The 23,594-nt window shown below is 66.8% G+C and overlaps 1 protein-coding gene across 13 annotated transcripts; it reads left to right on the top strand.

The window, feature by feature from the left end:
- Window positions 1-1,545: 1,545 nt before the first annotated feature.
- TNK2 (tyrosine kinase non receptor 2) lies at window positions 1,546-23,325 on the top strand. Of its 13 annotated transcripts, XM_037407200.1 has the most exons (18): window positions 1,546-2,333; window positions 4,684-4,808; window positions 7,808-8,105; window positions 11,921-12,098; window positions 12,253-12,323; window positions 13,532-13,744; window positions 13,837-13,989; window positions 14,171-14,448; window positions 14,526-14,652; window positions 14,748-14,894; window positions 15,264-15,358; window positions 18,191-18,385; window positions 19,862-19,953; window positions 20,473-20,517; window positions 20,864-22,179; window positions 22,634-22,729; window positions 22,818-22,945; window positions 23,056-23,325. In XM_037407200.1, exons 3-18 carry the CDS (start codon window positions 7,929-7,931, stop codon window positions 23,060-23,062), a joined length of 3,318 nt encoding a protein of 1,105 aa, XP_037263097.1. In that variant the 5' UTR covers window positions 1,546-2,333; window positions 4,684-4,808; window positions 7,808-7,928; the 3' UTR covers window positions 23,063-23,325. The 13 variants fall into 13 exon arrangements, with proteins under 13 accessions (XP_037263097.1, XP_037263102.1, XP_037263100.1 ...); XM_037407205.1 differs by lacking the exon at window positions 7,808-8,105; XM_037407203.1 differs by lacking the exon at window positions 4,684-4,808.
- The last annotated feature ends 269 nt before the right edge of the window (window positions 23,326-23,594 follow it).

A 23,594-nucleotide genomic window follows, 5' to 3' on the forward strand; every position in this document is an offset into this window, starting at 1 on the left:
CACTTGACTCCTCATGTGGGTTCTTGCAAAGCCGTGATGCTGTTGTGGTCACAGGTGAGCTCGGGCAGCTGGAGGGAGACTGCTCTCCTGCCCGATCAGGGCTGGGAAGTGGCAGCTCCGGTACCACCTTGTTGGCATGCGATAGCACTTCCAAGCTCGCTGCGCTGCTCGGCCCTGAGGCAGGCCTTGCTGCAGGTGATGGGGATGAGGATTCTGGCAAGGAGGTGGAGGAGCAAGGTATGCAAGCTGTGCGGCCACCCCTGTCTTTTCACGGCCCTGTCCTGCCTGCTGCCTCTTGGTTACCGCCGTTGACCCCCTAAAGAGCCTGCAGCGTTGGGGTGGAGGTCGGGAGGAGGATGATGACATGTCAGACTTCCAGCGGCCCCGGCTTTGCAGGTCTCTGCTGGTGGGAAGGTGGCAGGGCAGGGCTGTGGGTGGCTGTGTCTGTCTCCCAGGAAGCCAGAGTTGTCCTCTGCCTTGTCCCTGCTCCTCATCACCATCCTGGAGCTTCCCCCCGGGCCCAGGTACATGGTTACTGACTGCTAAGAGCCCCAGAGAGCCCTGGCAGAGCAGAACCTGTGCCCCCAGCCCCCAGGTGCCTGCACCGGCGAGGCCGCGCTGGTTTGGGGCTTTGCATTTTAAACTGCGCAGCGTTTCTCTCCTGTGTTTCCCCGTCCCTGGCGCCGGTCTCGCCTCCTGCTTTACAAACACGGTGCCATGAAGATGCACTCCTTATGGGCTGTCCCGGCATAGCTCTGGTCCCTCCTCTTCCAACAGGGATGATTTACTTGTTGGAAATGCGTTGTTTCCCGCATCTCCCTGCCCAGACCTGGCAGGGCTCCCCTCCCTGCAGCGCCTGTGCGAGGCACCCCAGAGGCCGGGCCGGGGCGGCGCGGAGCGCTGCTGCCGCAGCCAGGCAGAGCCAGCCCCGCCGGGGCAGGTGGGGGGGGTGGGGGTGCAGCCCCTCCCCACGCACCTGGCAGCAGCGGCTGGACAGCCCGTGCACCGGCCCCCGCCCCGGTCCTGCAGCGGAGCGGCCCCGCGGCCTGGCGCTCTGTCCCGGGGTGAGTCTGTCCGCGTCCGTCCGTCCGGGCCCGCGCCCCGCTCCTCACCCGTCTGTCTGCCCGTCCCCAGCCCTCCCGCCGTCCTTGTCCTCCCCCGCCGCTACGTGACGCGGCGCCTTTAAGAGCGGGGCCGGGGCCCGGCCGGGCGCGCGCCGCCCCGGGAGCTCGCGCCGGCAGGAGGAGGCGGCGACGGCGGCGGCGGGGTAGGGGGCGGCGGCGCTCCGGCAGCGCGGCTCGGCGGGGCCGCGGCGGGGGGCGGCCCCGGGAGGGGCTCCCCCAGCGTGCGGGGCCGGGGAGGGGCCCGGGGCCGGGACCGCGTGCACCATCCGGGGGCAGGGGGCGAGCGGAGCCCCGGGGGCGCCGGAAGGCGGGGGGCTGAGCCCGGCGGTGCCGGAGGGTGGCGGGGTGGCCCCGGGGGTGCAGGAAGAGGGGGGCTTCTCCCGGGGGGTGCAGGAGGCGGGGCTGGGGGCGCTGCCCCGCGGCCAGGAGCTGGTGGCCGCCGGCGGCGGGGAGCCGGGAGGCGGCGGGAGGCCGGGGGGTGGCGGCGGCCCGGGCCGGTGGCACTGGGTGCCGCTGGGGGAGCGGACGAGCCTGCAGGAGTGGGGCGAGCGGCCGGGGCCGGTGACCGCCGTCGGCAGCCCCAAGCCGGGCGCGGAGCCGCGGCGGCCCCGGGAGCGGGGGCCGGCCCGGGCGCGGCGGCGGGCGCGGGGCGCGGGGGAGGGGGCGGCGGGGGAAGCGTTGGGCAGCCCCGGGGCGCTGCCGCCGCGGCGGGCGCGGGGCGCGGTGCGGGGGGTGCAGGAGCACGGCCCCAAAGCGGGGCAGGAGCAGGGCCTGAGCCGGCGGGCACAGCAGGAGCGGGGCGGGGGGCGGCGGGAGGCGAGCCCCCCAGCCCGCGCCCGCTGGTGGGTGCGGCGGGGCCGGCAGGAGGAGGGGGAGGCCCGGGGCGGGGTGCAGGAGGAGGGCGAGCTCTACCCGGGGGAGCAGGAGCGCCCCGGCAGCAGCCCCGGCGCACGGACCCCGGCGCCCCGGCAGAGCCGCCGCAGGGCTGCCCGGGTGTGAGGCCGTCGCCAGCACCCGGTGCCCGCTGCCCCGCGGGGGACCCCACCTGCGTCCCGGCCGCCGCCGGCGTCGAGCGGCGCACCCCGCCCCGGCGGGCAGGCGGGCACATCCTGCCTGGCATGCCGGCTGTCCCGGGAGCCACCGTGCCTGTCCTCTCCCTGCGGTGACGCTGCAAACCCGGCGCAGGATGCAGTGGCGGTGAGCACGGAGGTAAGGAGCGAGGCGCGACCCCTTGCTGGGGGGAGATGCGAGGGTCGGGGGGGGCGGGTTTGGGCCTTGGCACTGCAGCGCTGCCGGGGTGGCGTCTGCCCTCTGCGCCTTGCTGGGCGCTGCTGGCACCGTGCCCTGCAGCGCTGTGGGCTCTGCTGGTGCTGCCATCGTGCCCAAGTGCCGCAGGGCCGCTGAGTGCCAGCAGGTCACACACCCGGCCACTGTGCTCGGGCCTGCCAGGGCAGAGCTGGTGCGAGTGGGTGCCCAGTGCCCTTGAACCCTCCCAAACGGCAGCAGAAGCTGGGGGAAGGTTTGTTTTCTTCCTGGAGGAAGGGCGGCTTTGCTCTGCTTCCTCTTCCCCAGGCTCGTGGGAGCTAGGGCTGAACAGAGCATCCTTGTCCTCTGCGGCCAGCCCCGCGCCTCGGGGTGTTGTGCTGCTGCTGAAACCCAGAGCAGCTGAGGTGCGGGGAGCTCAGCGGGCGGCACCGTGGCTGCATCCCACCACATTGCCGCAGGTTTTTCTCCAAATGCTCAGGACCCTTTGGGTACTTTTTGGTCTTTGTTTTGCTTTCTTTAATAAAACCTTTAAGTTAAACCTGGTAAGGTGGTGCTGACAGCCCAGGTGAGGATCCCACCTCACCAGGAGGACCCTGCTCGACCTTTCCCGGCACAGTCAGACCCCTGACCTGCTCTGCAAGCAGCAGCTGGGGAGGGGGTTTGCAGCGTCTCTGCCCACGGAGCCGCTGCCAGCCAGGGGCTGGAGGCCGTGCCGGGCTGGGCTGTCTGGGCAGGGCAGGCTGGGGCAGAGCCTGGCTCCTGCGCTTCCCCACGCACTCGCCTCCCTGGGGCCGCCTTGGCGCAGTGTTCCCTGGGGTGCCCCAGCACCGCTGGACTCTGGCATCCCACAAGGTGGGTTCCTTCTTGTGGGGTGCTGCATGTTCTGGGGGCCTACGCATCCCTCCTTTACTCAGCCCTTTGCTGAGCTGGCTCAGAGCAAAGCTCTCCAACACAGTTTTGCAGTACCGGGCTTTGCAAACTCTCCTAAAACCAGGACCTGCCCAGAGGGGTGTGTCTGAGCAGGTCTGTGCTGTCAGGCCTGTCTTGAGGGAGGGGGTCCAGGATGGACCCCAAGTGCTGAGGGTGCAAGCCCTGGTCCCGCTGTCAGCCCTGAGGCCACTGCTCCGTGCAGGGAGCTGGGCAGAAGCAGCGTCTGCGCCCCCATCCTGGCGTGCCAGGGCCCAGGGGTGAGGGGTGGGGGCCGTGCAGGCTGTGCAACCTGTTACCAACCCCTGGAGCTACTGGGGCCTCATTAGCCCGGTATTCGTTAGCGCAGGGTGTGGGCCAGCCCTGCCTGCGGGTATTGTGGGTATGGTGGGGGGCTGGCGATGCTTCCCCTCCTCCTCCTCCTCAGGCATCTGCTAGCCTGCTGTCCCAACAGGCCTTCCTGGGCAGAGGAGCAGCTCCCACAGGACCAGGAACTGCTGTGGGCTTGTAGCTGACCCCTGTCCCTGCCACCCTGCAGACCAGACCTTGCTCTGTGCCTCAGTTTCTCTGCAAGAGGCCTCATCCTGCCCCTGGAGCACCGGGGTTTTGACTCCAGTTGTGTCCACGAGGGATGGCAGCTGCCTGGGGCAAAGCATCCCAGGGGCATTACCCACTCATATGGCTTGGGGGGGGGGCAGGAGGGGGCTCTGCCCCCCCCCCAGCCCCCAGCCCCTGCTGGGGGCAGGAAAGCTGTAAGGAGAAAGTCTTGCTCCAGCCCTCTGCTGAGCAGCCCTGGGGGGCCACTGCCCACGCCGCAGCCTGGCTAATTAGGCCGTTAATTAGTGCTAATGACTAGCAGATGCTGGATGGTCTGGCCAGGGTGCTGCTCAGCTCTGGTGCTGGGGAACTCGGGGGTTTAGCCTTCAGCCCCCCACGTCCCGGAGTCCCAGCACAGAGGGGAGATGCTGAGGCATGGACGTGGCTTTGTGCCCATCTGTCCTGAGACCAGGCAAACTCATTTCATGCCAGCTGCAGCCTACCCCAGTGGCATGTCCTGCAGGGGTGTAGAGATGGGGGTGCCACTGGCAGCACCCTTAGGGCAGAGGGGCTGGCTGGACCCAGGGCTCAGAGCATTTGCTAGTGCCCCCCTTCCCTGGCAGGACCTGGGGGCAAAGCCCACCCATGTCCCAGGGCTGGGGGTGCAGCTCCACAAAGGCTTGTTCAGCTGCCTGGGCAGGGCAGGGCTGGCCCTGAGTTTGGGGAGATGTTCCCACCCCTTACCCCCCAGGGAGTCTGGAGGGGTGGGCAGACTGGGGGTGCTGCGCCGGAGGTCCCATCCTCACCTCTCCTTCCTGCTTCACCGCAGGGGGACCCCACAGCTGGTGTCACCACAGCCCTGCCTGCCCCATGGCTAAGCCCTGACGTCGTGCCCCCTCACACACTGCCCAGCTTGCTGTGACGTTGGGGCTGACACTGCTGCGGGACCCCCAGGTGAGACGAGGCAGGGGGGTGGCAAGCACTGCGGCAGTGTCCCCACCAGGGCAGCATCCTTGGGTGCATTGACACCCAAGCTCTGTGATGCCAAGGCTCAGTGACGCCAGGCCTGCTGTCCTCTCCCCCTCCCTGGCACTGCCTGTGGGCACGGAGCCCAGGGCAGGCAACGTGGGAAGGCTGCTGTGGGTGCTGAGGGGGTGTTGCTTTCCCTGCTTGTCCCCCAAAACACCACACCATGTCCCCGCCTTGATGGGAGAGCTCAGGGCTGAGGTGGGCATCAGCTGCAGGGTCAGTAATTCCTGCCTGTCCCCTGCCTGCGCTGGGGAGTTGGGAGGCGCAAGGCGGGCTCAGCCTGCCCTGGCTCGACCTGCAGAGGGGATTTAGTGGAGGAAAGAGGCTTACGGAGGGGATTGGGGTTGCGCCAGGCTCTGGAGGCGTGCAGGGGCCCTCGCCCGCCTGCATCTCTTCTGCCCAGGTGGCTACTGCTGCAGGCAGGGGCTCAGAGCAGGGGACGGTCCGTGCCAGCGAGCAGGATTGGGCCATGGGGCCGGGCTCTGGGAGCCCAGAGATGGCAACGGAGGGGAACCTGGCACCCCGGCCTCCCCGGCCACCCCCACCGCGGGGCTCGCCAGCCCTCCGTGCTGGCCCCCCAAGACCTCTTGCTTGCCTGAGCCAGCCCAGCAAGCAGCATCAGGTGCCAGCACCGAGGGAGATGAAACACCCGCCGGTATGGGGTCCTGCAGCGGGGATGTGGGGGTGGCACAACCCAGCAAGGGGCTGGGGACGGTTCCCGGGGAGCCGGGTGGCAGCAGCATCCCTGGGGGTGGGCAGGATGCAGCCGGCAGCCCCACCTCTGGTGAGAGCAGCGTGTGTTTGTATGCGTGGGTATGTGCATGATGTGTGTGCCCACACGCCTGCGCCGGGGAGTGTGTCACCGCAATTTGGGGCCGCCCCCGGGGCTCCGCCAGGGCTGAGTGAGCCAGCCTGGGGTGCCACCGCAGCCGCCCTGCTGCCGTTGCAGCTGGTGAGATCACTTCCAGGTGACAGGGCCACCAGGAAGGTGGCAAGCTGGCTGTCACAGCGAGCAAGGTGATGTGCCAGAGGTGAGTGGGAGACCCTGTCCCCTGTGGGAGCTTGTTTTCGAGACCCACCACTTCCCAGGGTCTTCTGTGGGGGTGGAGGCGTGGAGGGTGGGTGCAGGGCACTGGGGATGCTGTGGCCCTGGTCCCCAGGGATGCTGGAAGGGGTGCAGGGTCAAGCGTGGTGTCCCAGCGGGCTGGGGAGGTCTGGTGTCCCTAGGGAGGGGAGGGATAACCTGTGGTCAGTGTGACTGTCACCACCCTGGGGGGGGCTGGGGACAGCATGCCCCATCTGGCAGCTGTCATTGTGGTGGGAGCCCCCCGGGGTGGGAATTGCAGGCAGCTGGGTCAGGGATGACATGGCACTATGCCATCTGTCTGCTTGCGGGGGACCTCGTCGTTTGGGTTTCAGCTGAGCATGGGCAGGTCAGGAGGACCCGATGCGTGGGGGGTGTGTGACCGGAATCCATGCCCAGGGCTGTGAGGACAGGGGCTGTCCCCTCTCTGCTTGGGGACCCCACAGCATCGCTCTCACTGGGCAGGCTGGTGAGGGTTTCGGGGCAGCCAGGGCCGGAGGGAAGGTGGCATAGCACGTGCATCAGTCACCGGCCTGTGGCATGCCAGCGCGGTGACGCCGGCGGGCCGCACGCAGGGGCGGCTGGCTGCTCCCACGCCGCGGGCTCGCCTGCCTCGGCTCTGCGGCTGAGCTCACCTCTGTGGTATGGCAGGAGGAGCTACCGAGGGGCTGCCCCCTCCCGGTCCCCCCCCCCCCCCCCCGGGATTGGGGGTGTTTCTCTGGGGGGGTGCAGTGGGCTCGTGCCCCCTGCCCTAGCACGGTGACAGCCTGGTGTCACTCGTCTGGCTACACCAGGGTCTATGGGGCTGGGGGGGTAGGGGAAGGGGTGGGGGTTGTGGGAGCAATTCTAGGGGTCGGGATGGGTTGTTGTGCCCCGTGGTGTTGGCATGAGAAGCAAATTGTCCCTGGGGCTGTGCCAGGCCCCAAAGGACAGGCAGGTCCTAGGGGTCTAGGGGGGGCTGCAGACACCCCCCCCCCCCCCCCCCCCCCCGCCCCCAGTTGCAGCTCTGGCCCAGGGGGCTCCGAGGGGCGCCGTGGCGGGGCAGTGTTGGGGTATGGGCCAGTCCCCATGTGCAGGTGGGAGGTTCCCCATCTAGGGGGAGGCTTCCCAGTGCCACCTGCCACTGCTGGGAACTGTGCCCAATGCAGTGCCTGGCGGAGGTCTAGGAGACCCCCAGCTCCTTGCGAGGGGGTGCGGAGAGGGGATTGATCCTGGGAGTGAGTAGTCGTCCTGGCATGCCCCCCAGGTCCCCATCCTGGCAGTGCCCGATGGGGCCTGACTGCTCTCCCAGCCCTGCCATGCTTGCGCCACTGCTGTCGGGTCGCTGCAGAGCAGCCATCTTCCCAGCGCATCCCATCCCCCTCCGCTGGCGCAGGGAAGCGGGAGGGATGCTGGGGATGCTACCCGCCCCAGAGCCACCCCCCATCCCTCTGCAGGTGCCCAGTAGGCTGCCTCCTCACCTGCCCTGCTTGCCACGGCCCTGGCTGCTGATGATGCTCCCCGCTCCTCCACCCAGCTGCCTGCACCGCATCCCCACTGGTGGGCTGCATCGTGCCGGGGTGTGGGGAGAAAGGGGCTGCCAGCACAGTGCCGGCGCTGGCAGTGATGCCACCACCTCTCTGCTCGAGTGCCGGAACAGGGACAGCAGCCGGACAGTTGGGCTGCCGAGCCGGCAGGAAGACAGTGATCCCAGGCTGGGATCGGGGTGAGGATGGGCGCTCAAGGGGCTGCCCCCCCTTCTTTTTTCTCTGTCTCCTCTGCATCCCTCCATCCATTCCCCCCCTCCCCTCCATCACTGTCACGGTCACCTTCACCCTCTTGCTGTTTTCCGGAACTGCAGCAACTTTCTGCCATGTGATCCCAAGCCCGGCTCCAGCCCTCGCCACCCCCAGGCAGGCGCAGGCGTCTCTGCAGAGCCCCCCGCTCGCCACTGTGCCGCAGCCACTGCCGCCGCCCCGGCCATGGGTGAGAGATGCGACTACCAGCGCCTGAGCAGCGCCGAGGAGGAGGAGGAGATGCTTGGCCCCCTGCCCCACAGCTTCTCAGACAGCACCGGGCAGCGGGCCCTGCGGCTGGGCAGCGGGCACCCCATGCCATCCCCCGGGCAGGACATCGCCCCGGGCATGCCATGCCGGCGGGTCAGTGTTAGGGGGAAGCGGCGGGAACAAGTGGGGGGCCAGCCGGCTGCCCAAGAGGGGCAGGGTCCTGCTGTGGGGCATGTGTCAGCAGCTGGCATGGGGGAGTCCCTGCATGGCATCTTGCCTCTCTGGCATTTGTGGTACCTCGCAGCATCCGGGGTGGCATGGGAATGGCACCCCCCTGCCTGGCTGTGCTCCCGTCCTGACCCATGGGAAAGGGGTTGCCTGCTGCTGCTTATTGGGGAAACTGAGGCCCGGGGGAGTGGTGTGCGGCAGCGCAGCTCAGCTGAGCCTGGCAAAGCTCGGGGAGGTGGCAGGGGGAGCACAGTGCCCAGTACAGGATGCTGTTCCTTGGCCACAGCACTGCATCCAACTGGTAATCCCACAGGCTGTTGTCCCCATATGGGGCTGTCACAGAGTGGGGGGTGTCAGGCTTTGTGTGGGGGTGCTAGGGAGCACATAGGTGCATGTGGAGGGTGCAGCTGCCTCGGGCTGTGGGGCAGGTGTTGGGGTGTTACTGTGGGCAGGAATAATTGGCGGGGGGGGGGGGGGGGTTGGCCACTTGTGTGCCAGCTCAGGTAGGTGTTCGTGACTGTGCGTGATGCCAGGCAAGCATGGAGGTGAGGAGTGTGCCACACCGAGGGCAGGCACCCGTGGGCATGTGGGGGTGCAGACAGCTCCAGGTGTGCATCAGGCGGAGGCGGGGGAGCAGACCGGTGTGCTGCCGCTGGCTGTGCAGCGGTGCCGGTGTGTTGGCGCACGTGCGGCTGGGCAGGGCGGTAGCTGGGGGGGGTACATGGAAGTGACGCGTGCGTGGGGGGGCGGCTGCGGTTGTGCAGGTGGCGGGAGGCACGCGGGGTGCCGAGGGTTGTGCCTGTGTGGTCCTGGGGTGCACGTGAGAGTCGTCACCACCCATATGTGAGCCTGGGTGCGCTGCACGTAGGGTGCATCCCTGGGGCTGCAGGGGTGGGTGTGCATGACGTGGCGCGTGTGCAGGGCACAGAGGGTTGAGCGGCAGCTGTGCTGGAGGCCTCTGCCATCTGTCAGATCATGGGGGCTGGACAGGTGTCTGTGACCCTGCCCAGGATGGGGGTTTGTTGGCAGGACTCGTTGGCTTGCCCGCTTCAGAGCCAAGGTTGCAGCATCATCCCCTGTGTCCATGGGTCTATTGCAGAGAGGGAAACTGAGGCACAGAACCTCCCTTAGCACAGTGGGCAAGGCTGGGTTCCCCCACTCCCTTTTGGAGACCAGTACTCCCAGTGTGGGCACTGAACTGGGCAGCCTCACCTGGGGTTCAGGTGTGCAGCAGGCAGGCTGGGGCACAGGGAGCAGCGCGCTGGTCCCAGCGGGTGCCATCACCAGGTGATGCACCGTTGGAGGGCAGGGAACCCCCCACATCCCTGGCCTCCCCTGAGCTGGGGAGGGGGGAGCTGGCACGTGGCAGAGGTTGGTGCCGAGGGCACCGTGCCCGGGTGTCCCCAGTCAATGGGCTTGTTGTGCTGGGTGCCTGTGCTGCCGGGTGCCAGCTGGGATCCCTCGGCAGTGGAAGCCACAGTGGAGGTTCCTCTGTGCCTGGGGATGCATTTAACCCTCTCCTGGCTCCCACCTCGCCGGCGGAGCGATGGGCATGGTCTGGGGGAGCCAGGCAGGCGGGGGCTGCAGCCGAGGTTGCCGTGGGTCTGTCCTCTCTCATGCTGTGCGCGCCGGTGCAGCCAGCTGTTCTCCCTGGGGAGCCCGCAGGCAGGCGGCGGGGCTGGGCTTGGATGCTAGCCCCGCCAGGGAAGGGGGGCAAGCCCCAGGGTGCTGGTGGCACCCCACGGCACAGCCCCGTGGGGGCTGGCAGCTGGGCAGCGGCTGTGCTTGCCAAGCCAGCGGCTCCCCCCGCAGTGCCCATGGCCCTGGCGTCGTGCCTGTGGCCTCGGTGGGGGAGCGGAGAGCCGGATGTCTCCTCTTCCTCCCTCCCTCCCCGCTTCCTGGGGGGAAACTGAGGCCCGGGAGCATTTCCCAAAGCCGGGGCGAGTTTCCATGGAAATGGGAGCGGGGGTCCAGGCTCCCAGCTGCCGGCACGGGCGCCCGCCGAACAAGGGAGAAAGCGGCACATTGATGGGAGCCCGGCCCCCTGGGCGCGCGTCCCAGCCCCGGCCGAAAATAACCCTCCCGGGGAGCGCCGCGCAGGCAGCGGCCGGGACCGAGCCCCGCGGCCGGCCGGGGGTCCCTGGGAAGCGGCTCCTGCCAGGGAGGTGACCCCCAGTCCTGCCTGCTGCCACCCCCCAGCCCCGGCCCCGTTGCGTTGGGGAAGGGGAGGGCCGGCCGGGAGGATCGAGAGCCGGACGGAAGGAGGGGGAGAGCCACAGCCCGCGTCCGGCCGCGGACGCCCCGAGCCCCCCTGCCCGCTCCGGAGGGATAGATGGGGTGGCCGAGCCCGGGGGGCGTCTCTGTAGCCCAGATGATGGGGCCGCGGGTACCCCAGCTGCGCTGAGCGGGCTCTGCTGTGGGACGTCGGCGCCAGGGAAGGGACATCGGCGGTGCCAGGGGCCGGCGGCGGGCAGCCAGGCAGGATGCGACGCTTCCAGGCTTTGCACCGATCCTTCCCCTTCCTCACCCGCTTCCGCCTCTACCGAGTAAGTGCTGACCCCCGCCCCGGGCAGACCCTGCGCTGGCGGTCACCGGCCCTGTCCCCATTGCCTGCGGGCGGGGGACCGGCTGTCCCCGGCCACATGCCGAAGGCTGGCGGCTGCTTTCGCCCCGCATGCCCCGGCGTGCCCCCGTGCGCCCCCGTGCCCAGCTGCTTGCCGCACCCGCCGTATTTTTAGCCCAGTGCCGAGGGCTGTAATTGCGGTGACGCAGCCGAGGGAGCCAAGCACGGGGGGCGAAGATGCCGGGGGGCCGTGTCGTCTCCCAGGGGAGAGGAGAGGATGGAGGGAGCTGCTGTGTTGTGGGGCCGGGATGGGGGTCCCACCTCCCCTCTGGCTCTCAGCAGCGGGAGGCAGAGCCATGCCCCTTCCCAGAAAGGTGGTGATGAAAGAACGGGGAGAGATGGAACAGCAAGGATGGGGAGCAGCGGGGGACATTTAGGAGGGGCATGTGGGTCAGCAGATGAGACCCGGCCCCATCCCCTCCCTCCTCGTGCCCTGGCATGGCTAGGGGGGTGCCACCAGCAGCGCTGGGGTGCCCTGTGCCTCAGCCCTGGGGCACTAGGACCCCCCAGAGGCCCTGATGTCCCTGTCTGCCCCCACCGTGTGGCTGCCTGCTGGGATGCCACCACCAGCTGTGGCAGAGGGGACCTGCCCCACCATGGGTCTGTGCTGCAGCCCAGTCAGGTGTGCAGGGATGCCAGGGGCTGAATGGCAGTGCCAAGGTGGCTGGCTATCCCTGCTGGGGACAGCTGTCCCCTTGCCAGTCGACCCCTCCAGCTGGCAGGCATGGGGCCAGGCATGGGTTGCCCCTCAGCTGGGGGCAGCTGCTGGGTACATCCATCCTGAGGCTCTGCCACCTACTGTGTCCCTGGCACCACTGTCTGGGGACAGCCTGTGCTGGAGCAGAGGGGTGGGTTGCTGTTTCTGTGGGCATGATAGGGTAGAGCAGGGGTCCCTGCCTGTCCTTGGGGGTCCTGCTGATGGGGTGGGTGCCTCTGCCAGTGCCCCTGGGGAGCTGGGGACAGGCTCAGAAGAGGAGTCCTGCTAGCATCCCTCATACCCTACCAAGGCTGTACCCCAGCCTTGGTTCTTAGCCCCTCCAAATGAGTCCCCAAGAGGGGATGGGGCAGAGCAGAGTGGGGCAGGGTCACCCCCTAACCTGTTGTGGTGTCCCAGCAGAGGCTGAGCTGTAGCATGCAGGCGGAGGAGGGCACGGACTGGCTGCTGGAGCTGCTCACCGAGCTGCAGCTGCAGCAGTACTTTCTGCGCATCCGGGATGAGCTCAATGTCACCCGCCTCTCCCACTTCGAGTACGTCAAAAATGAGGATCTGGAGAAGATCGGCATGGGACGCCCTGGTGCGTATGTCCCCCCCCAAACCTCCCCCCATATCCCAGGCTGGCTGCACAGCATCTTTTGGGGACCCCAGAGGAGCATGCGGTCCATGGGGCTGGAGGGGATTACAACTCAATGCTGGGTCAGTGACAGTCACTGCGTCCCTGTGTCCTGCAGGCCAGCGGCGGCTGTGGGAGGCGGTGAAGCGAAGGAAGGCCATGTGCAAGCGGAAATCCTGGATGAGCAAGGTAGGGATGGGAGAAGGGCAGGTGTGGCAGGGAAACGGAGGCAGGCGGGAGAAGCTGGACCTGTCCTCGTGTTCTTCCCCAGTGCCTGGCTCTCCTCGCGCCACTGGTCCCTGGGGGTTGGCAGGGAGATGGGCAGAAGCCCCTGCCATGCATACCCTGCCTGTGGCATGACCCTGCCAGCATGTACCCCAGTCCCCCACAGGGTCCTGGGTCACTTCCCAGCGAAGGATAGCCCTGCCACCACGGCACCTGGGAACTTCATTCCTCTCATGTTTTTTGCCTCTTTGCCAGGCAGCTCGTTTGCAGTTAACAAGCCACAGAGCCTGTGCATCTTGCCCCAGCGAGCTCTGTGGGCAGCAGCACTGCCCAGCCCACTGCCCACCCCTGCCTTGCAGCAAGGGGGCACAATCTTGTGCTTGCAGCCTGTGTGACTGGGGCAGGGGACCTTGGGATGCTTACATATGCCCCTGATGCGGTCCCATCCAGAGCTTGTGCTGCTGGCACCACCCGACACCTTGCACCCCAAAAATGAGCAGGGTGCTTGCCAGCTGGGCACTGGGTCATGGCCTCTCCCCTGTGTGACTCATCTGGGCTGGGACAGGGATGAGACAGACTTTTAGTAGAAGGCTACTCAGCCTCGCACTGGGCACAGAAATGCCACCTCCCAGCCCAGCCATGTGCCAGCCCAGCTCTGCACACCCCACACGGGTCCTGGCTGCTGAGGCTGGGATGGACCCATGTCCCATGGGGCACATCATCTGTCCTGGCTGGGGGAAAAGCCCATCTCTGTCCCCTCTGGGCTGACAGTGGCAGCAGTGCATATTGCAAGGCCCATGTCACTGCAGGGGTATGCCACCACACTCGGCCCAAGCTGGAGATTTCTCATGGCTTTGTGCTGGGACACATCATGTGGCCGAAGCCTGGCCAAGGAGTGCCCAGGGCCCTCCAGCTACCGGCCCGGTTTGCCGGGGCTGCTGTGAGAGGCACAGCCCCTTCCCTCCACACAGATCGCAGCTCAGCGTGCAAGCAGCTGGAGGAGCAGAGCCTGCTCCAGCAGCCAGCCTGCCCTGGGTCATCACCGGGGAGCGGTCATCATTAGTTTCCAGAGTGTACAACCTAGGCAGGGGGTGGTCCCAGCACTGCTCCCTCTCAGACCCAAGGGCTTGGGGCATCTCTGCACCCAGGTCTCACCTGCTCTGTGTCCACAGGTGTTCAGCGGGAAGCGCCCTGAGTCGGAGCTGCAGCCCCAGCCCCAGAGCACCTTCCGCAAGCCCCCCACACCACCACCCCCCGAAGCTGGGGGCCAGCACTCCCTCACCTGCCTTGTGCGGGAGCGGGACCTCTCACTCTTCGAGAAGCTGGGTGATGGCTCCTTTGGTGTTGTGCGTCGCGGCGAGTGGTGCACGCCTGCTGGCAAGACGGTGAGGGGCTGCTCATGGTGAGGGGGGGGCAGTGGGACCATCTTGCAGTAGGGGGAAGATGCTTTGGGGCTCATCCCCACTTTTGGCCGTAGCTGAATGTGGCAGTGAAGTGCCTCAAGACGGATGTGCTGAGCCAGCCAGAGGCACTGGACGACTTCATCCGGGAGGTGAACGCCATGCACTCCCTGGACCACAGGAACCTCATCCGCCTCTATGGCGTGGTGCTCTCCCACCCCATGAAGATGGTGAGTGTGGGGGGACGGGGCTGACCTCGATACTGCCCTGTGGTGGGGTCCCGTGTGGTGGGGTTACCAAAGTCAGGCTGGGTCTGTACCTGGAGTCCTCCCACTGGCATCCTCAGTGGGCCACAAGAAGGCTGGACAGCCCCTAGCCTGACCGACCTGCTGTCCCCTCCCCGTGGCCCAGGTGACAGAGCTGGCCCCGCTGGGCTCCCTTCTGGACCGCCTGCGGAAGAACCAGGGTCATTTCCTCATCTCCACCCTCTGCCAGTATGCCATCCAGGTGGCCAAGGGCATGGCCTACCTGGAGTCCAAGCGCTTCATCCACCGTGACCTGGCCGCACGCAACATCCTGCTGGCCTCCAACGAGCTGGTCAAGATTGGGGACTTTGGGCTGATGCGGGCCCTGCCCAAAAATGATGACCACTACGTGATGCAGGAACATCGCAAAGTCCCCTTTGCCTGGTGAGCTGTGGGGAGGGAGGGGGACCTGGGGGTGCAGCACCCACGACCTTCTGATGTTCATGTCCTTCTCTGCACAGGTGTGCTCCTGAGAGCCTGAAGACACGCACCTTCTCCCATGCCAGCGACACCTGGATGTTTGGGGTGACCCTCTGGGAGATGTTCACCTACGGGCAGGAGCCTTGGATCGGCCTCAACGGCAGCCAGGTGGGTGCACAGCAGGGACCTGCCCCCCACCCCCCTCACCCTGGTAGTGCTGGGGGGGGACCTGGGACCCCCTGACAGCACCCGTTGCCCCACAGATCCTGCACAAGATAGACAAGGAGGGTGAGCGGCTGCCACGGCCTGAGGACTGTCCCCAGGATATCTACAATGTCATGTTGCAGTGCTGGGCACACAAGCCCGAGGACCGACCCACCTTTGTGGCTCTGCGGGACTTCTTGGTGGAGGTGGGTGAGGTGGGGTCCGGGGGACAGGAGCCCTGGCAGCCTTCTCCACCGGCTCTGCTCAGGCATGGGCAGGGTTAAGGGTATCACCAAGGCAGGAGGTGATGCTGGGGGGCTCAGGTCAGGCAGCCCTGCAGGCTGGGAGGTGGCAGCTGGTGGTGTGGTCATGTCATCGGGAGGACCCTGAGTGCCACCTTGCCCTCGCCCATCCCAGAGATGTCACAGCTGAGGAGGGGCTGGGAGTGGTGATACTGTCTCTTGCCTATTTTTGGCACTCCCCTGCCCTGTGTGGGGTTGGGCCTGGCCTCAGAACAGGGCAGGGATGTACGCAGGGGGCTGTGTCCCCTGTCCTCACCCCCCCTCTCCCCCCAGGCCCAACCCACTGACATGAGGGCGCTGCAGGACTTTGAGGAGCCTGACAAGCTGCACATCCAGATGAACGACATCATCACTGTCATCGAGGGCAGGTATTGCACAGGGTGGGAGGGCAGCTACCGCATGGCCGGGTGGGGGGCAGCAGGTATTGCATGGCAAAGCACAGACCAGCTGGCAGCTTCAGGACTGCCAGCCTCATTGGGGACAAGGGACCCCAGGAAGGGGGAGACTGTCGGCACTGGCAGAGCTGTGGGGAGCAGCTGATGGCATGCGGGGGGGGCTCTGCCCCTTCCAGCACACCCGGCTGTGTACGCTGCGGGCAGGCAGAGTGCCCTGGCTCCCCTGGGGGGTGTGCAATCCCCCAGGCACCACAGTACCACGGGGCCACCAGGGTGCGGGGGTCACAGCCCACACTGTCTGTCCCCCCGACTCACCCCGCTGTGCCTGTGGCTTTGCCCTGGGGAAGCGCACCCCAGGGGTGCTGCCCAGTGATGGCGGTGGGGATGTGCCACCAGCACCTGGGGACGCGCAGCTGTCATGGCTGGGAGAGGCACTGTGGGGCTCGGTGCCACAGTAACCCCCTGTGCTGCCATGGGCTTCGCTCCTCTGTCACTGCCACCCACCCCAGGGCACGGCCACCCCCCCTCCACAGCCCTGGGGCACCTGCGGACTGGGGGGACCTTCGTTGTTCCCACATATCCGGCTTGGGGACAGCGAGGACCCCCCCAGGGGAGCTCAGCGTCCCTTTGCCCTGCTGGCGCAAGGGAGGCCGGCCCCACCGGCCCCGGGGGGTGAGGAGAGAGGCTCCGTCCTGCCCCTCCCCGCCGCGGGCCGGCTCCCCGCGGTTAGTCACGGCCCGGGGTGAATCAGGCCGGATTTGTGTGTCTGCAGGGACCGGCTTTCTCCGCGGCCGCCGCCAGGGATGACTCTTGCCCAGGGTCTGGCGGTTTAATTGCAGGGAGGGGAGGGGAGGGGAAGGGAAGCGGCGTCGGCGGAGGGAGGGAAAGGAGGGAGGGAGGGAGCGGCGGAGGGCGGCGCGGACGCGCCAGAGCGCCTGCATCGTCCCCGCCGCCGCATCACGGCCGGGTCGGGGGTCCCGCTCCCGCGGCCCCCCGCCCCGCCGCCGGCCCCAGGTGAACCGCGGAGCGTGGGGACGGGGGACCGTGGCCGCGCTGAGGGATGCCGACGGGTCGGGGAGGGCCGGGAGCGCGGTGGAGCCGGGGCGCAGCCTCCCCTGCCTCAGTTTCCCCGGGGGACGCCGGTCCCCGGTGGGCTCTGATCGGCACGTTTTGGGGGTGCAGGGTCCGGGCCGACGGGGTGGGCTCTGCAGCCGAGAGCGGTGGCAGGAGCCCCAGCGGCTGCCGGTTGCTTCCGTAGGGGAGCCCCCTCCCCGTGCCTCAGTTTCCCTGCGGGCGGCTGCCCCCCACCGCGCTGCCGGCGGGGATGCCCGGGCCGGGAGGGGGGGGTGCGGGGGGCTCCTCCAGGGGGCCGCATCCGGCCCCGCCGAGGCCGCCCGGGGCACCGTAAACACCCCCCACCCCTTTTCAAGCCCCTGCCTGTCGTTCGGCGGGCGCCGGGCGTGCGTACGTGTGTGTGGGCAGGAGCAGCGACCTACCTGGAAGTCCCCCCCGGGGACCCAGCCGGCCGCGGGGGGGGGCTGGGGCAGGGCCGGAGCGGGTTTGTGCCGGGGGTCCGAACCCGGAGCCGGTGGGACGAGGCGGGGAGCGGAGGGGCCGGCCCGGCCACAGCATCCCTGTGGCGGGATGCAGCCGTGCCGGGAGGGCGAGCGGAGGGGACCTCCCGGGGCGGAGAGCCGTGCCACCCCCGGTCCCGTCGGGGTGAGGGGGGTGCCCGATACCGGCTGGGCTCTGCCGCCCTCTCGCCGAGGGGTCCCGGTGCTGAGTAAGGCGGCTGGCTGGCGGCGAGCGGGAAAGGTAAACAGGAAAAGGGCTGAGCTGGTGGCCGGGGGTGACTCACAGGTGACTCCAGGAAACCGTCGGGCCCGTGCCAGCCTCGCCGGGCTGGCACCGCACACCGCCCGCCACCCCCTGCCCTGCCCGTGGGCAGCAGGGCCCTGGCAGACAGCGAGGAGGGTGGGTTAGGGTCACAGCACACACACCCCCCCGCAGTCGTTTGGCACGATGTTGGGTGGGGGGCACAGCTTGGGGTGTCCTCCCCTGGCCCCTACCTTCCCTATCCCCCCCCACCCCCCACGCCAGTTCTCCTGGGCTAGGTGACCACCCCGTGCCTCCCCTGCCCCAGAGGTGGCTGCATCCTGAAACAGGCAGCTCCTGAACGGCTCCTGCGGCACACTGGGGACCAGCACCCCAAGGTGGCCTGGCCCACTCGGGTGCCTCCAGGAGGTTTCACAGCCTGAGTCCCGCTGCCTGCCCATCTCCCCCTGCCCACACCAGCCTGCATGGGGCTCACCAATAATGTAGGAAGAGAGCGAGGGAGACCCCACAGTCCCCTGTCCCCCCCGGCAGTTTCCCCCATGGGACTGGGATACTTGAGGGTTCATCGTGGGACCCCCAGGTGTGTCCCCTGTGCCGTCCTTGGCTGCGTGTGATGCAGGGGGACTAGTGGTGAGCAGCTCGGTGAAGGCATCACCCCAAGGCTCCTGCATAGTTTGGGGCCGCTGAGGGAAGGAAGAGGCACATCTTTCTGGGCACAAGTGGGGAGCTTTGTTCCCCACCACCCACATCCCCAGCACCACCTGATGCAGGGGCCATGCTGGGTGGGAGGCAGAGCATGCTGCTGTCACGGGGCTGGGATCCTGAGTGCCTGGGTTCCCTTCCCCCTTGTGCCACCACCTTGCCTGCATGGACTTGAATGAGTCACCTCGCCTCCTCCCCTGTCACTGGGACAGGTGAGTGTCCCTCTGCCATCCCCTCATCAGTAACGAGGTCCTTTTTATTCCTTAGGGCCGAGAATTACTGGTGGCGGGGTCAGAATAAGCGGACCCTAAAAGTGGGCCAGTTCCCCCGAAACACGGTGACCTCGGTGGCAGGGCTGTCGGCCCACGACATCAGCCAGCCGCTTAAAAACAGCTTCATCCACACAGGCCATGGAGACACCAACCCGCAGCACTGCTGGGGGTTTCCCGATAAAATTGATGAGTAAGAAACTTTTTGTCTTCTCTGCATTCCCTGCCTGATCCCTGCCTTCCCTGCTGCTCGCCGGGCATGGCAGCGAGGCACAGCTTGATCCCCCCCCACTGCCCCCCCGGCTTGTGAAGCATCTCTTCCCTCCTGCTGTACTGGGGATGGTGGCTCCGGGTAGGGTTCCTGCGGCTGGACTAACTCCCTCGCCTCTCCTTACTAATAGGGTCAGGGACATGGGGGGCTGCTGTGTTTGTGGGGGGCTGTCCCAGGGAGGAGCCCCTTTTCCTAGCCCTGCAGCCCCTCGTGGCTGTCCCAGGGTGGGGAAACACCTTTAGGCACTGCTCCGGAGGTGGCCATGTTACCCCAACGCTTTTGGAGTGTCACAGGGCTGCTAAACGCGCGCCTTTCAGCACCTGCGTGGAGGGAAGCAGCGGGGTGGGGGTGCAGCCCAGCCCCACGCTTTTAACAGCATGACTTCTAAAAAGCAAAACATGAAAAAAAATCGACGAAAATTCTTCCCTCCACCTCCTTCCGGCTGCACCAGGGGACATTCCGGTTGGTCTGTGATGGTGGGGGGTCAGGTGCCCATGCCCCCCTGCCAGGTGGGACTGGCCATGCCCAGCGTGGGTGCTGGGTGCAGGGGGACAGTGGGCAGGGGTGCCTTGGCGCAGGGCAGAGGGCATGGGGGGTGCCTGCCAGCGCTGAGCTGGGGGGGCGTGGGAGGGCTGTGTGTGGGGGGCAGGATAGGATTTCAAAGCCTGGAAAGCTCCTGCTGGGAAGAGCCAGCTCCTGTGCTGAGCTCAGCACGTCCCCTGGGATCGTGATCCCCACTGCTGTTTGGCATCCCGCTGCCGGTGCCCTCGGTCCCAGGCTGACCCCATCACGACACCCTGTGCCATGGGCTGTGCCGGCAGCCCCCGGAGGGCTGAACGGAGGCGCCATGCGCGCGGACCTGGCTCGTGCCCCGGCAGGCCTCCCCGCGCCCCGCTGCGTGGGCACAGGCGCTGGGTACGTGCTGCCCGGGCCGCCGAGAACACCGAGCCCGGCACACGCCCAGGCCTTCGGGCTGCACCGGCTCCCGCCGGCTCCCTGCCTCACCGTGCCTGGCTTGCGGTGGCTCGCCCGGGCCTCCCGGCACCCCACCGGCGTGCCATACTGGGGCGCCGTGCCCTGGGCACAGCATCGTGCCGCAGCACCCCAGTGCTGGGGGTGTGTCCCAGGCACCGCACCCTGCGCCAGTGCCCTGGGCATGGCACCCTGCTTGCGATCCCCTGGGTACGGTGCGTCACGCGCATGGAGCCAGAGAGGGATGGGTGACACCAGGACCAGGACGGCACCAGGCTCTGTGCCGCAGCACTGAAAGCCTCTGGGGTGTGGTGCCCCAGTGGTCCTGACTGGGGCATGGTGTGTGGTGGAGGGGCTGTGGGGTGTTCCAAGGGACAGGGTGCGGGGCCCCCACTGACCCCCAGGTGCTCTTCTCTCTTCCCACAGGCTCTACCTGGGAAATCCCATGGACCCTCCTGACATTTTAGGTGTGGACCCAAGTGCTGCCAGACCCACACAGCTTCCAGGCAGGGCTAAAAGTGAGCGGCTTTTCCCATTCCCCCTGGCCATTGGCTGCATGAAGCCCCCATGTCTGTGCCCTGGTGCCAGGGTGATGGGCTGGACCTTCTCCTTTCTGTCTCTCTGCTGCCGCTTGCTTTTTGCAGCCCAGGGGAGCTGGGGTGACAGGGCACGTTGTCACCTGGCTATATGCCACTGCCAGCAGCCTGGGTGGCCCATGGGTCTGCCTGGCTGGACTCTGCCCTGCTGCCCTTCATCTGGGTCCCTTGTCCCCTCCCAGCGTCTTACAGCTGGGCTTCCCAGTACAGGGGACCTTAGCGGAGCTGCCACAGGGAGGGAGCGTAGGGGCTGGGTGTGTGCAGCAGCCCCTCTAAACCTGCAATTTTCCCTTGGCGGGGCTGCCCACCACATCCTTCCCACACCCCACTGGTGACAGGGGACACGATGAAGCATGCACCCTGCTAATAAGCACTCTGGCTGCCACTTGCTCCACGCGCTCACCCTGTGTCTCCCCTCCTCTCGGGCTCTCTCTTCTGCAGGGCAACCACCTCCGCGCCCGCCTCAGCCTGCCGTCCTGCTCACCAGTAAGTTGGGCTCTTTGAGGTGCTGCTCTCCCTCTTTAGTGCCCCCCTTCTTTTCTTTCTTAGCTCCTTCTGTCCCCTCTGCCCCTGGGGTACTGCTGTGCACCTGTGGGTGATGGCATCTGTGGTGGGACACAGATGTGGAGCAGGGTGGCCAGCCTGGGGTACCCTGCCCTTTCCCACCCTGCAGCCCCCTGGCCCCCGCCCTGGTGTCCATTGCGGTGCCCAGGGGGGGAGCAAAGGTGGCTGAAGCTATGGAGTGATCTGGGGGCTTGGGGATGTAGATGCCCTTCTTTGCACCCCAGGGATGGGTCCCGGACCCTCACCATTCCTCTCTGTCTCCCCTTAGAGCCCTGCTACGACCCTGTCAGTGAGGAGGAAGAGGGTTTGCCGGGGGGTCTCCGGAAGCTCTGCCTGAAGAAGCCAGGCACAGGGAAGGGTCTGCGACCGGCCAAGCCATCGGCACGGGTACCAGGCACCAAGGTGGGCGAGCGGCAACCTGGCCGGCTGGCAAGCGAGGGGCCAACAGGCGGAGAGGTGACTCTCATCGATTTTGGGGAGGAAGTGCCCCAAGGTAGCCCCTCGCCAGTGGGGGAGCTGACAGCCCCATCATTGGCCAAGCTGGCCATGGAGGCCTTCTCCCTACTGGACAAGACCCCACCACAGAGCCCCACACGGGCGCTACCCCGGCCCCTCCACCCCACACCGGTGGTGGACTGGGATGCCCGCCCTTTACCTCCACCACCTGCCTATGATGACGTGGCACAGGACGAGGATGATTTTGAAGTCTGCTCCATCACCAGCCCCCCAAGCCGGCGGGGCAAGACCAATTATGGCTTTGTGGATGAGAGCGAGCGGGGACCAGTGCTGGAGGACAACCTGTTCCTGCCCCCCAAGGAGACCAAACAGCCCAGCATGACGCAGACCACCGAGCTCTTTGAGGAGCTGCAGCAGGAGTGCATGAAGAGGCTCAATGTCCCGCTGGGACTGGCTGTCCCCACCGATGACAAGCCCCAAATCCCACCCCGTGTCCCCATCCCACCCCGGCCCCTACGCCGCAATGAGCCTGGGCGCTGGTCGGGGGAGCTTTCCCCAGCTTCGGGGGGCGAGGAAGACCGGCCGCCCCAGATTCCCCCACGGGACCCACTGTCACAGCCCACCTCCCGGACACCCAGCCCCATGGCCCTGCAGGTGGGCTCCCCCCAGCAACGTGCCGCCCTCTGTTCCTGCCTCTCCACCTCGCCAGGGAAGCCCATGCCCACCACACAGAGCTTCGCCCTTGACCCCAAGTATGCCACCCCCAAGGTCATCCAGGCACAGGGCAAGGACTGCTCCAAGGGACCCTGCATCCTGCCCATCGTGAAGGATGGGCAGAAGGTCAGCAGCACCCACTACTACCTGCTGCCTGAGCGCCCTGCCTACCTGGACAAGTACGAGAAGTTTTTCAAGGAGGCCAAAAGCCCTGAGGAGGTGCCAGCATCCCGCCTGGTCACCACAGCCACTGTCCGTCCCATGGTACAGCAGCCGCCGCCAGACTGCAAGGCCAACTTCTCCTCCAACAACAGCAACCCTGGGCCCAAGTGCCTAGTGAAAGCCTCCTGCAGCCTCCAGAAGATCGTCTATGATGGGCCGGATGGCTGCCGCCCTGCCGACAAGATCCGGCTGGTAAGTGGCATCTGTGAGCAAGAGGGGACACGATGGCCTTGCTTGCGCAAGAGCCAGCCCCACTCTGTGCCTCTGTTTCCTGAAGTTCAACCCCGGGGGATTAGCTGCAAGGGGTCCCTAGATGTGCTGGGGAACCTAAGTGTCACTACAACTCCAGAATTACCCCTTTAACACAAATTCACCCTACCCACGGCCTTCGGGAGGGGTGGAGGAAGGTGACTGTCACTGCTGTCCTCCTGGGCTCTCTGGGCTGGGTCTGTGGTGGCCAGGAGTCTGCACACAAGCCTAGGAGAGGCTGAAGATCCCAGGGTTGTGGATGGTCCCAGCTCCATGCTGACAGTGCTCCCCAGGAACAGAGCCAGGGTTGGGGGCAGCCTTAGTGCCCCCTTACTCCAGCCACAGGCTCCTCCCTGCCCAGAGGTGGGGGCAGGCACTGACCACAAGCTCCCCCCAGGTGCAGGACACGGTGCATGGTGTGACCACCGAGGAGTGCCAGGCAGCCCTGCAGAACCACGGCTGGAGCGTCCAACGGGCCATCCAGTACCTGAAGGTACCACACACCCCTGTCCTCCCACCTTGGCTCCCGCAAGACGTGTAGCACCCCTGTCATCCCCCTCACTTGCCCTCTCCCCTTGCAGGTGGAGCAGCTCTTCTGCCTGGGGCTGAAGTCTCGAGTGGAGTGCCACCGGGTGCTGGAGATGTTCGACTGGAACCTGGCTCAGGCCAGCTCCCACCTCCTTGATCCCTACAGCACCGCCCGCCAGAAGTAGGGGCAGAGGTTTTATTGCGGGGGGCGGGGGTGTCTCCATGCCATGCTGCTCTTGGCCAGCTGGCACCATCACCCCTCTGAGCTCATGTCCTCTCTTCTCCTTACAGGCGGTGACAGCAGAGACAAGGCGATTTGTGCTGGATCCGGAGCAGGTATCTCACCATGGGGCCACCCTGTTGGTGCCCACCCCCATCCACGCAACCTGCTGCTGGACTCTGGACTGAGCCCCTGCTCAGGGGATGGGGACACCCCATAAGGGAGCCTAACCAGCACCCCAGGCTTGTGGGGGTGTCTGCACCCTGGCTTCGGCACTGGGCTCTGTCCCCTGGCCCCTTGTTGAATTGTTTTTGTAAAGAGAAATGTAATTTTAATATATATTATATATATATATATATAAAAAATATTCTATGGAGCAGAGGAGGATGCCTGTGGCCATCTCCCAGGTTCATCCCTGCCAACGCGCAGTGACAGGCCATGTCTCTATGGGTGCCAGTTCCTCCCTGCCAGCAGCCAGGACTGTCACCGGCGGGACCTGCCCAGGGATGGTGCCCAGGTGCAGGATGCCCAGGAGGGGGATGCCTGTGTGCTCTGGTGCCCAGCAGGCGCCGGGGATCCCCAGAGAGCTGTATGACACCGACACCTCTAG

The sequence above is a fragment of the Falco rusticolus genome, chromosome 13 (assembly GCF_015220075.1).
Source record: "Falco rusticolus isolate bFalRus1 chromosome 13, bFalRus1.pri, whole genome shotgun sequence".
NCBI lineage: Eukaryota > Metazoa > Chordata > Aves > Falconiformes > Falconidae > Falco > Falco rusticolus.

Bases quoted from the DNA above. Each gene is read 5' to 3' on its own strand.
- TNK2 (XM_037407193.1), top strand. From the start codon at position 7,203: ATGCCCCCCAGGTCCCCATCCTGGCAGTGCCCGATGGGGCCTGACTGC. The intron at 7,673-7,807 runs GTGAGGATGGGC...CCGGAACTGCAG, and splicing joins GATCCCAGGCTGGGATCGGG to CAACTTTCTGCCATGTGATC. The intron at 14,653-14,747 runs GTGGGTGCACAG...GTTGCCCCACAG, and splicing joins TCGGCCTCAACGGCAGCCAG to ATCCTGCACAAGATAGACAA.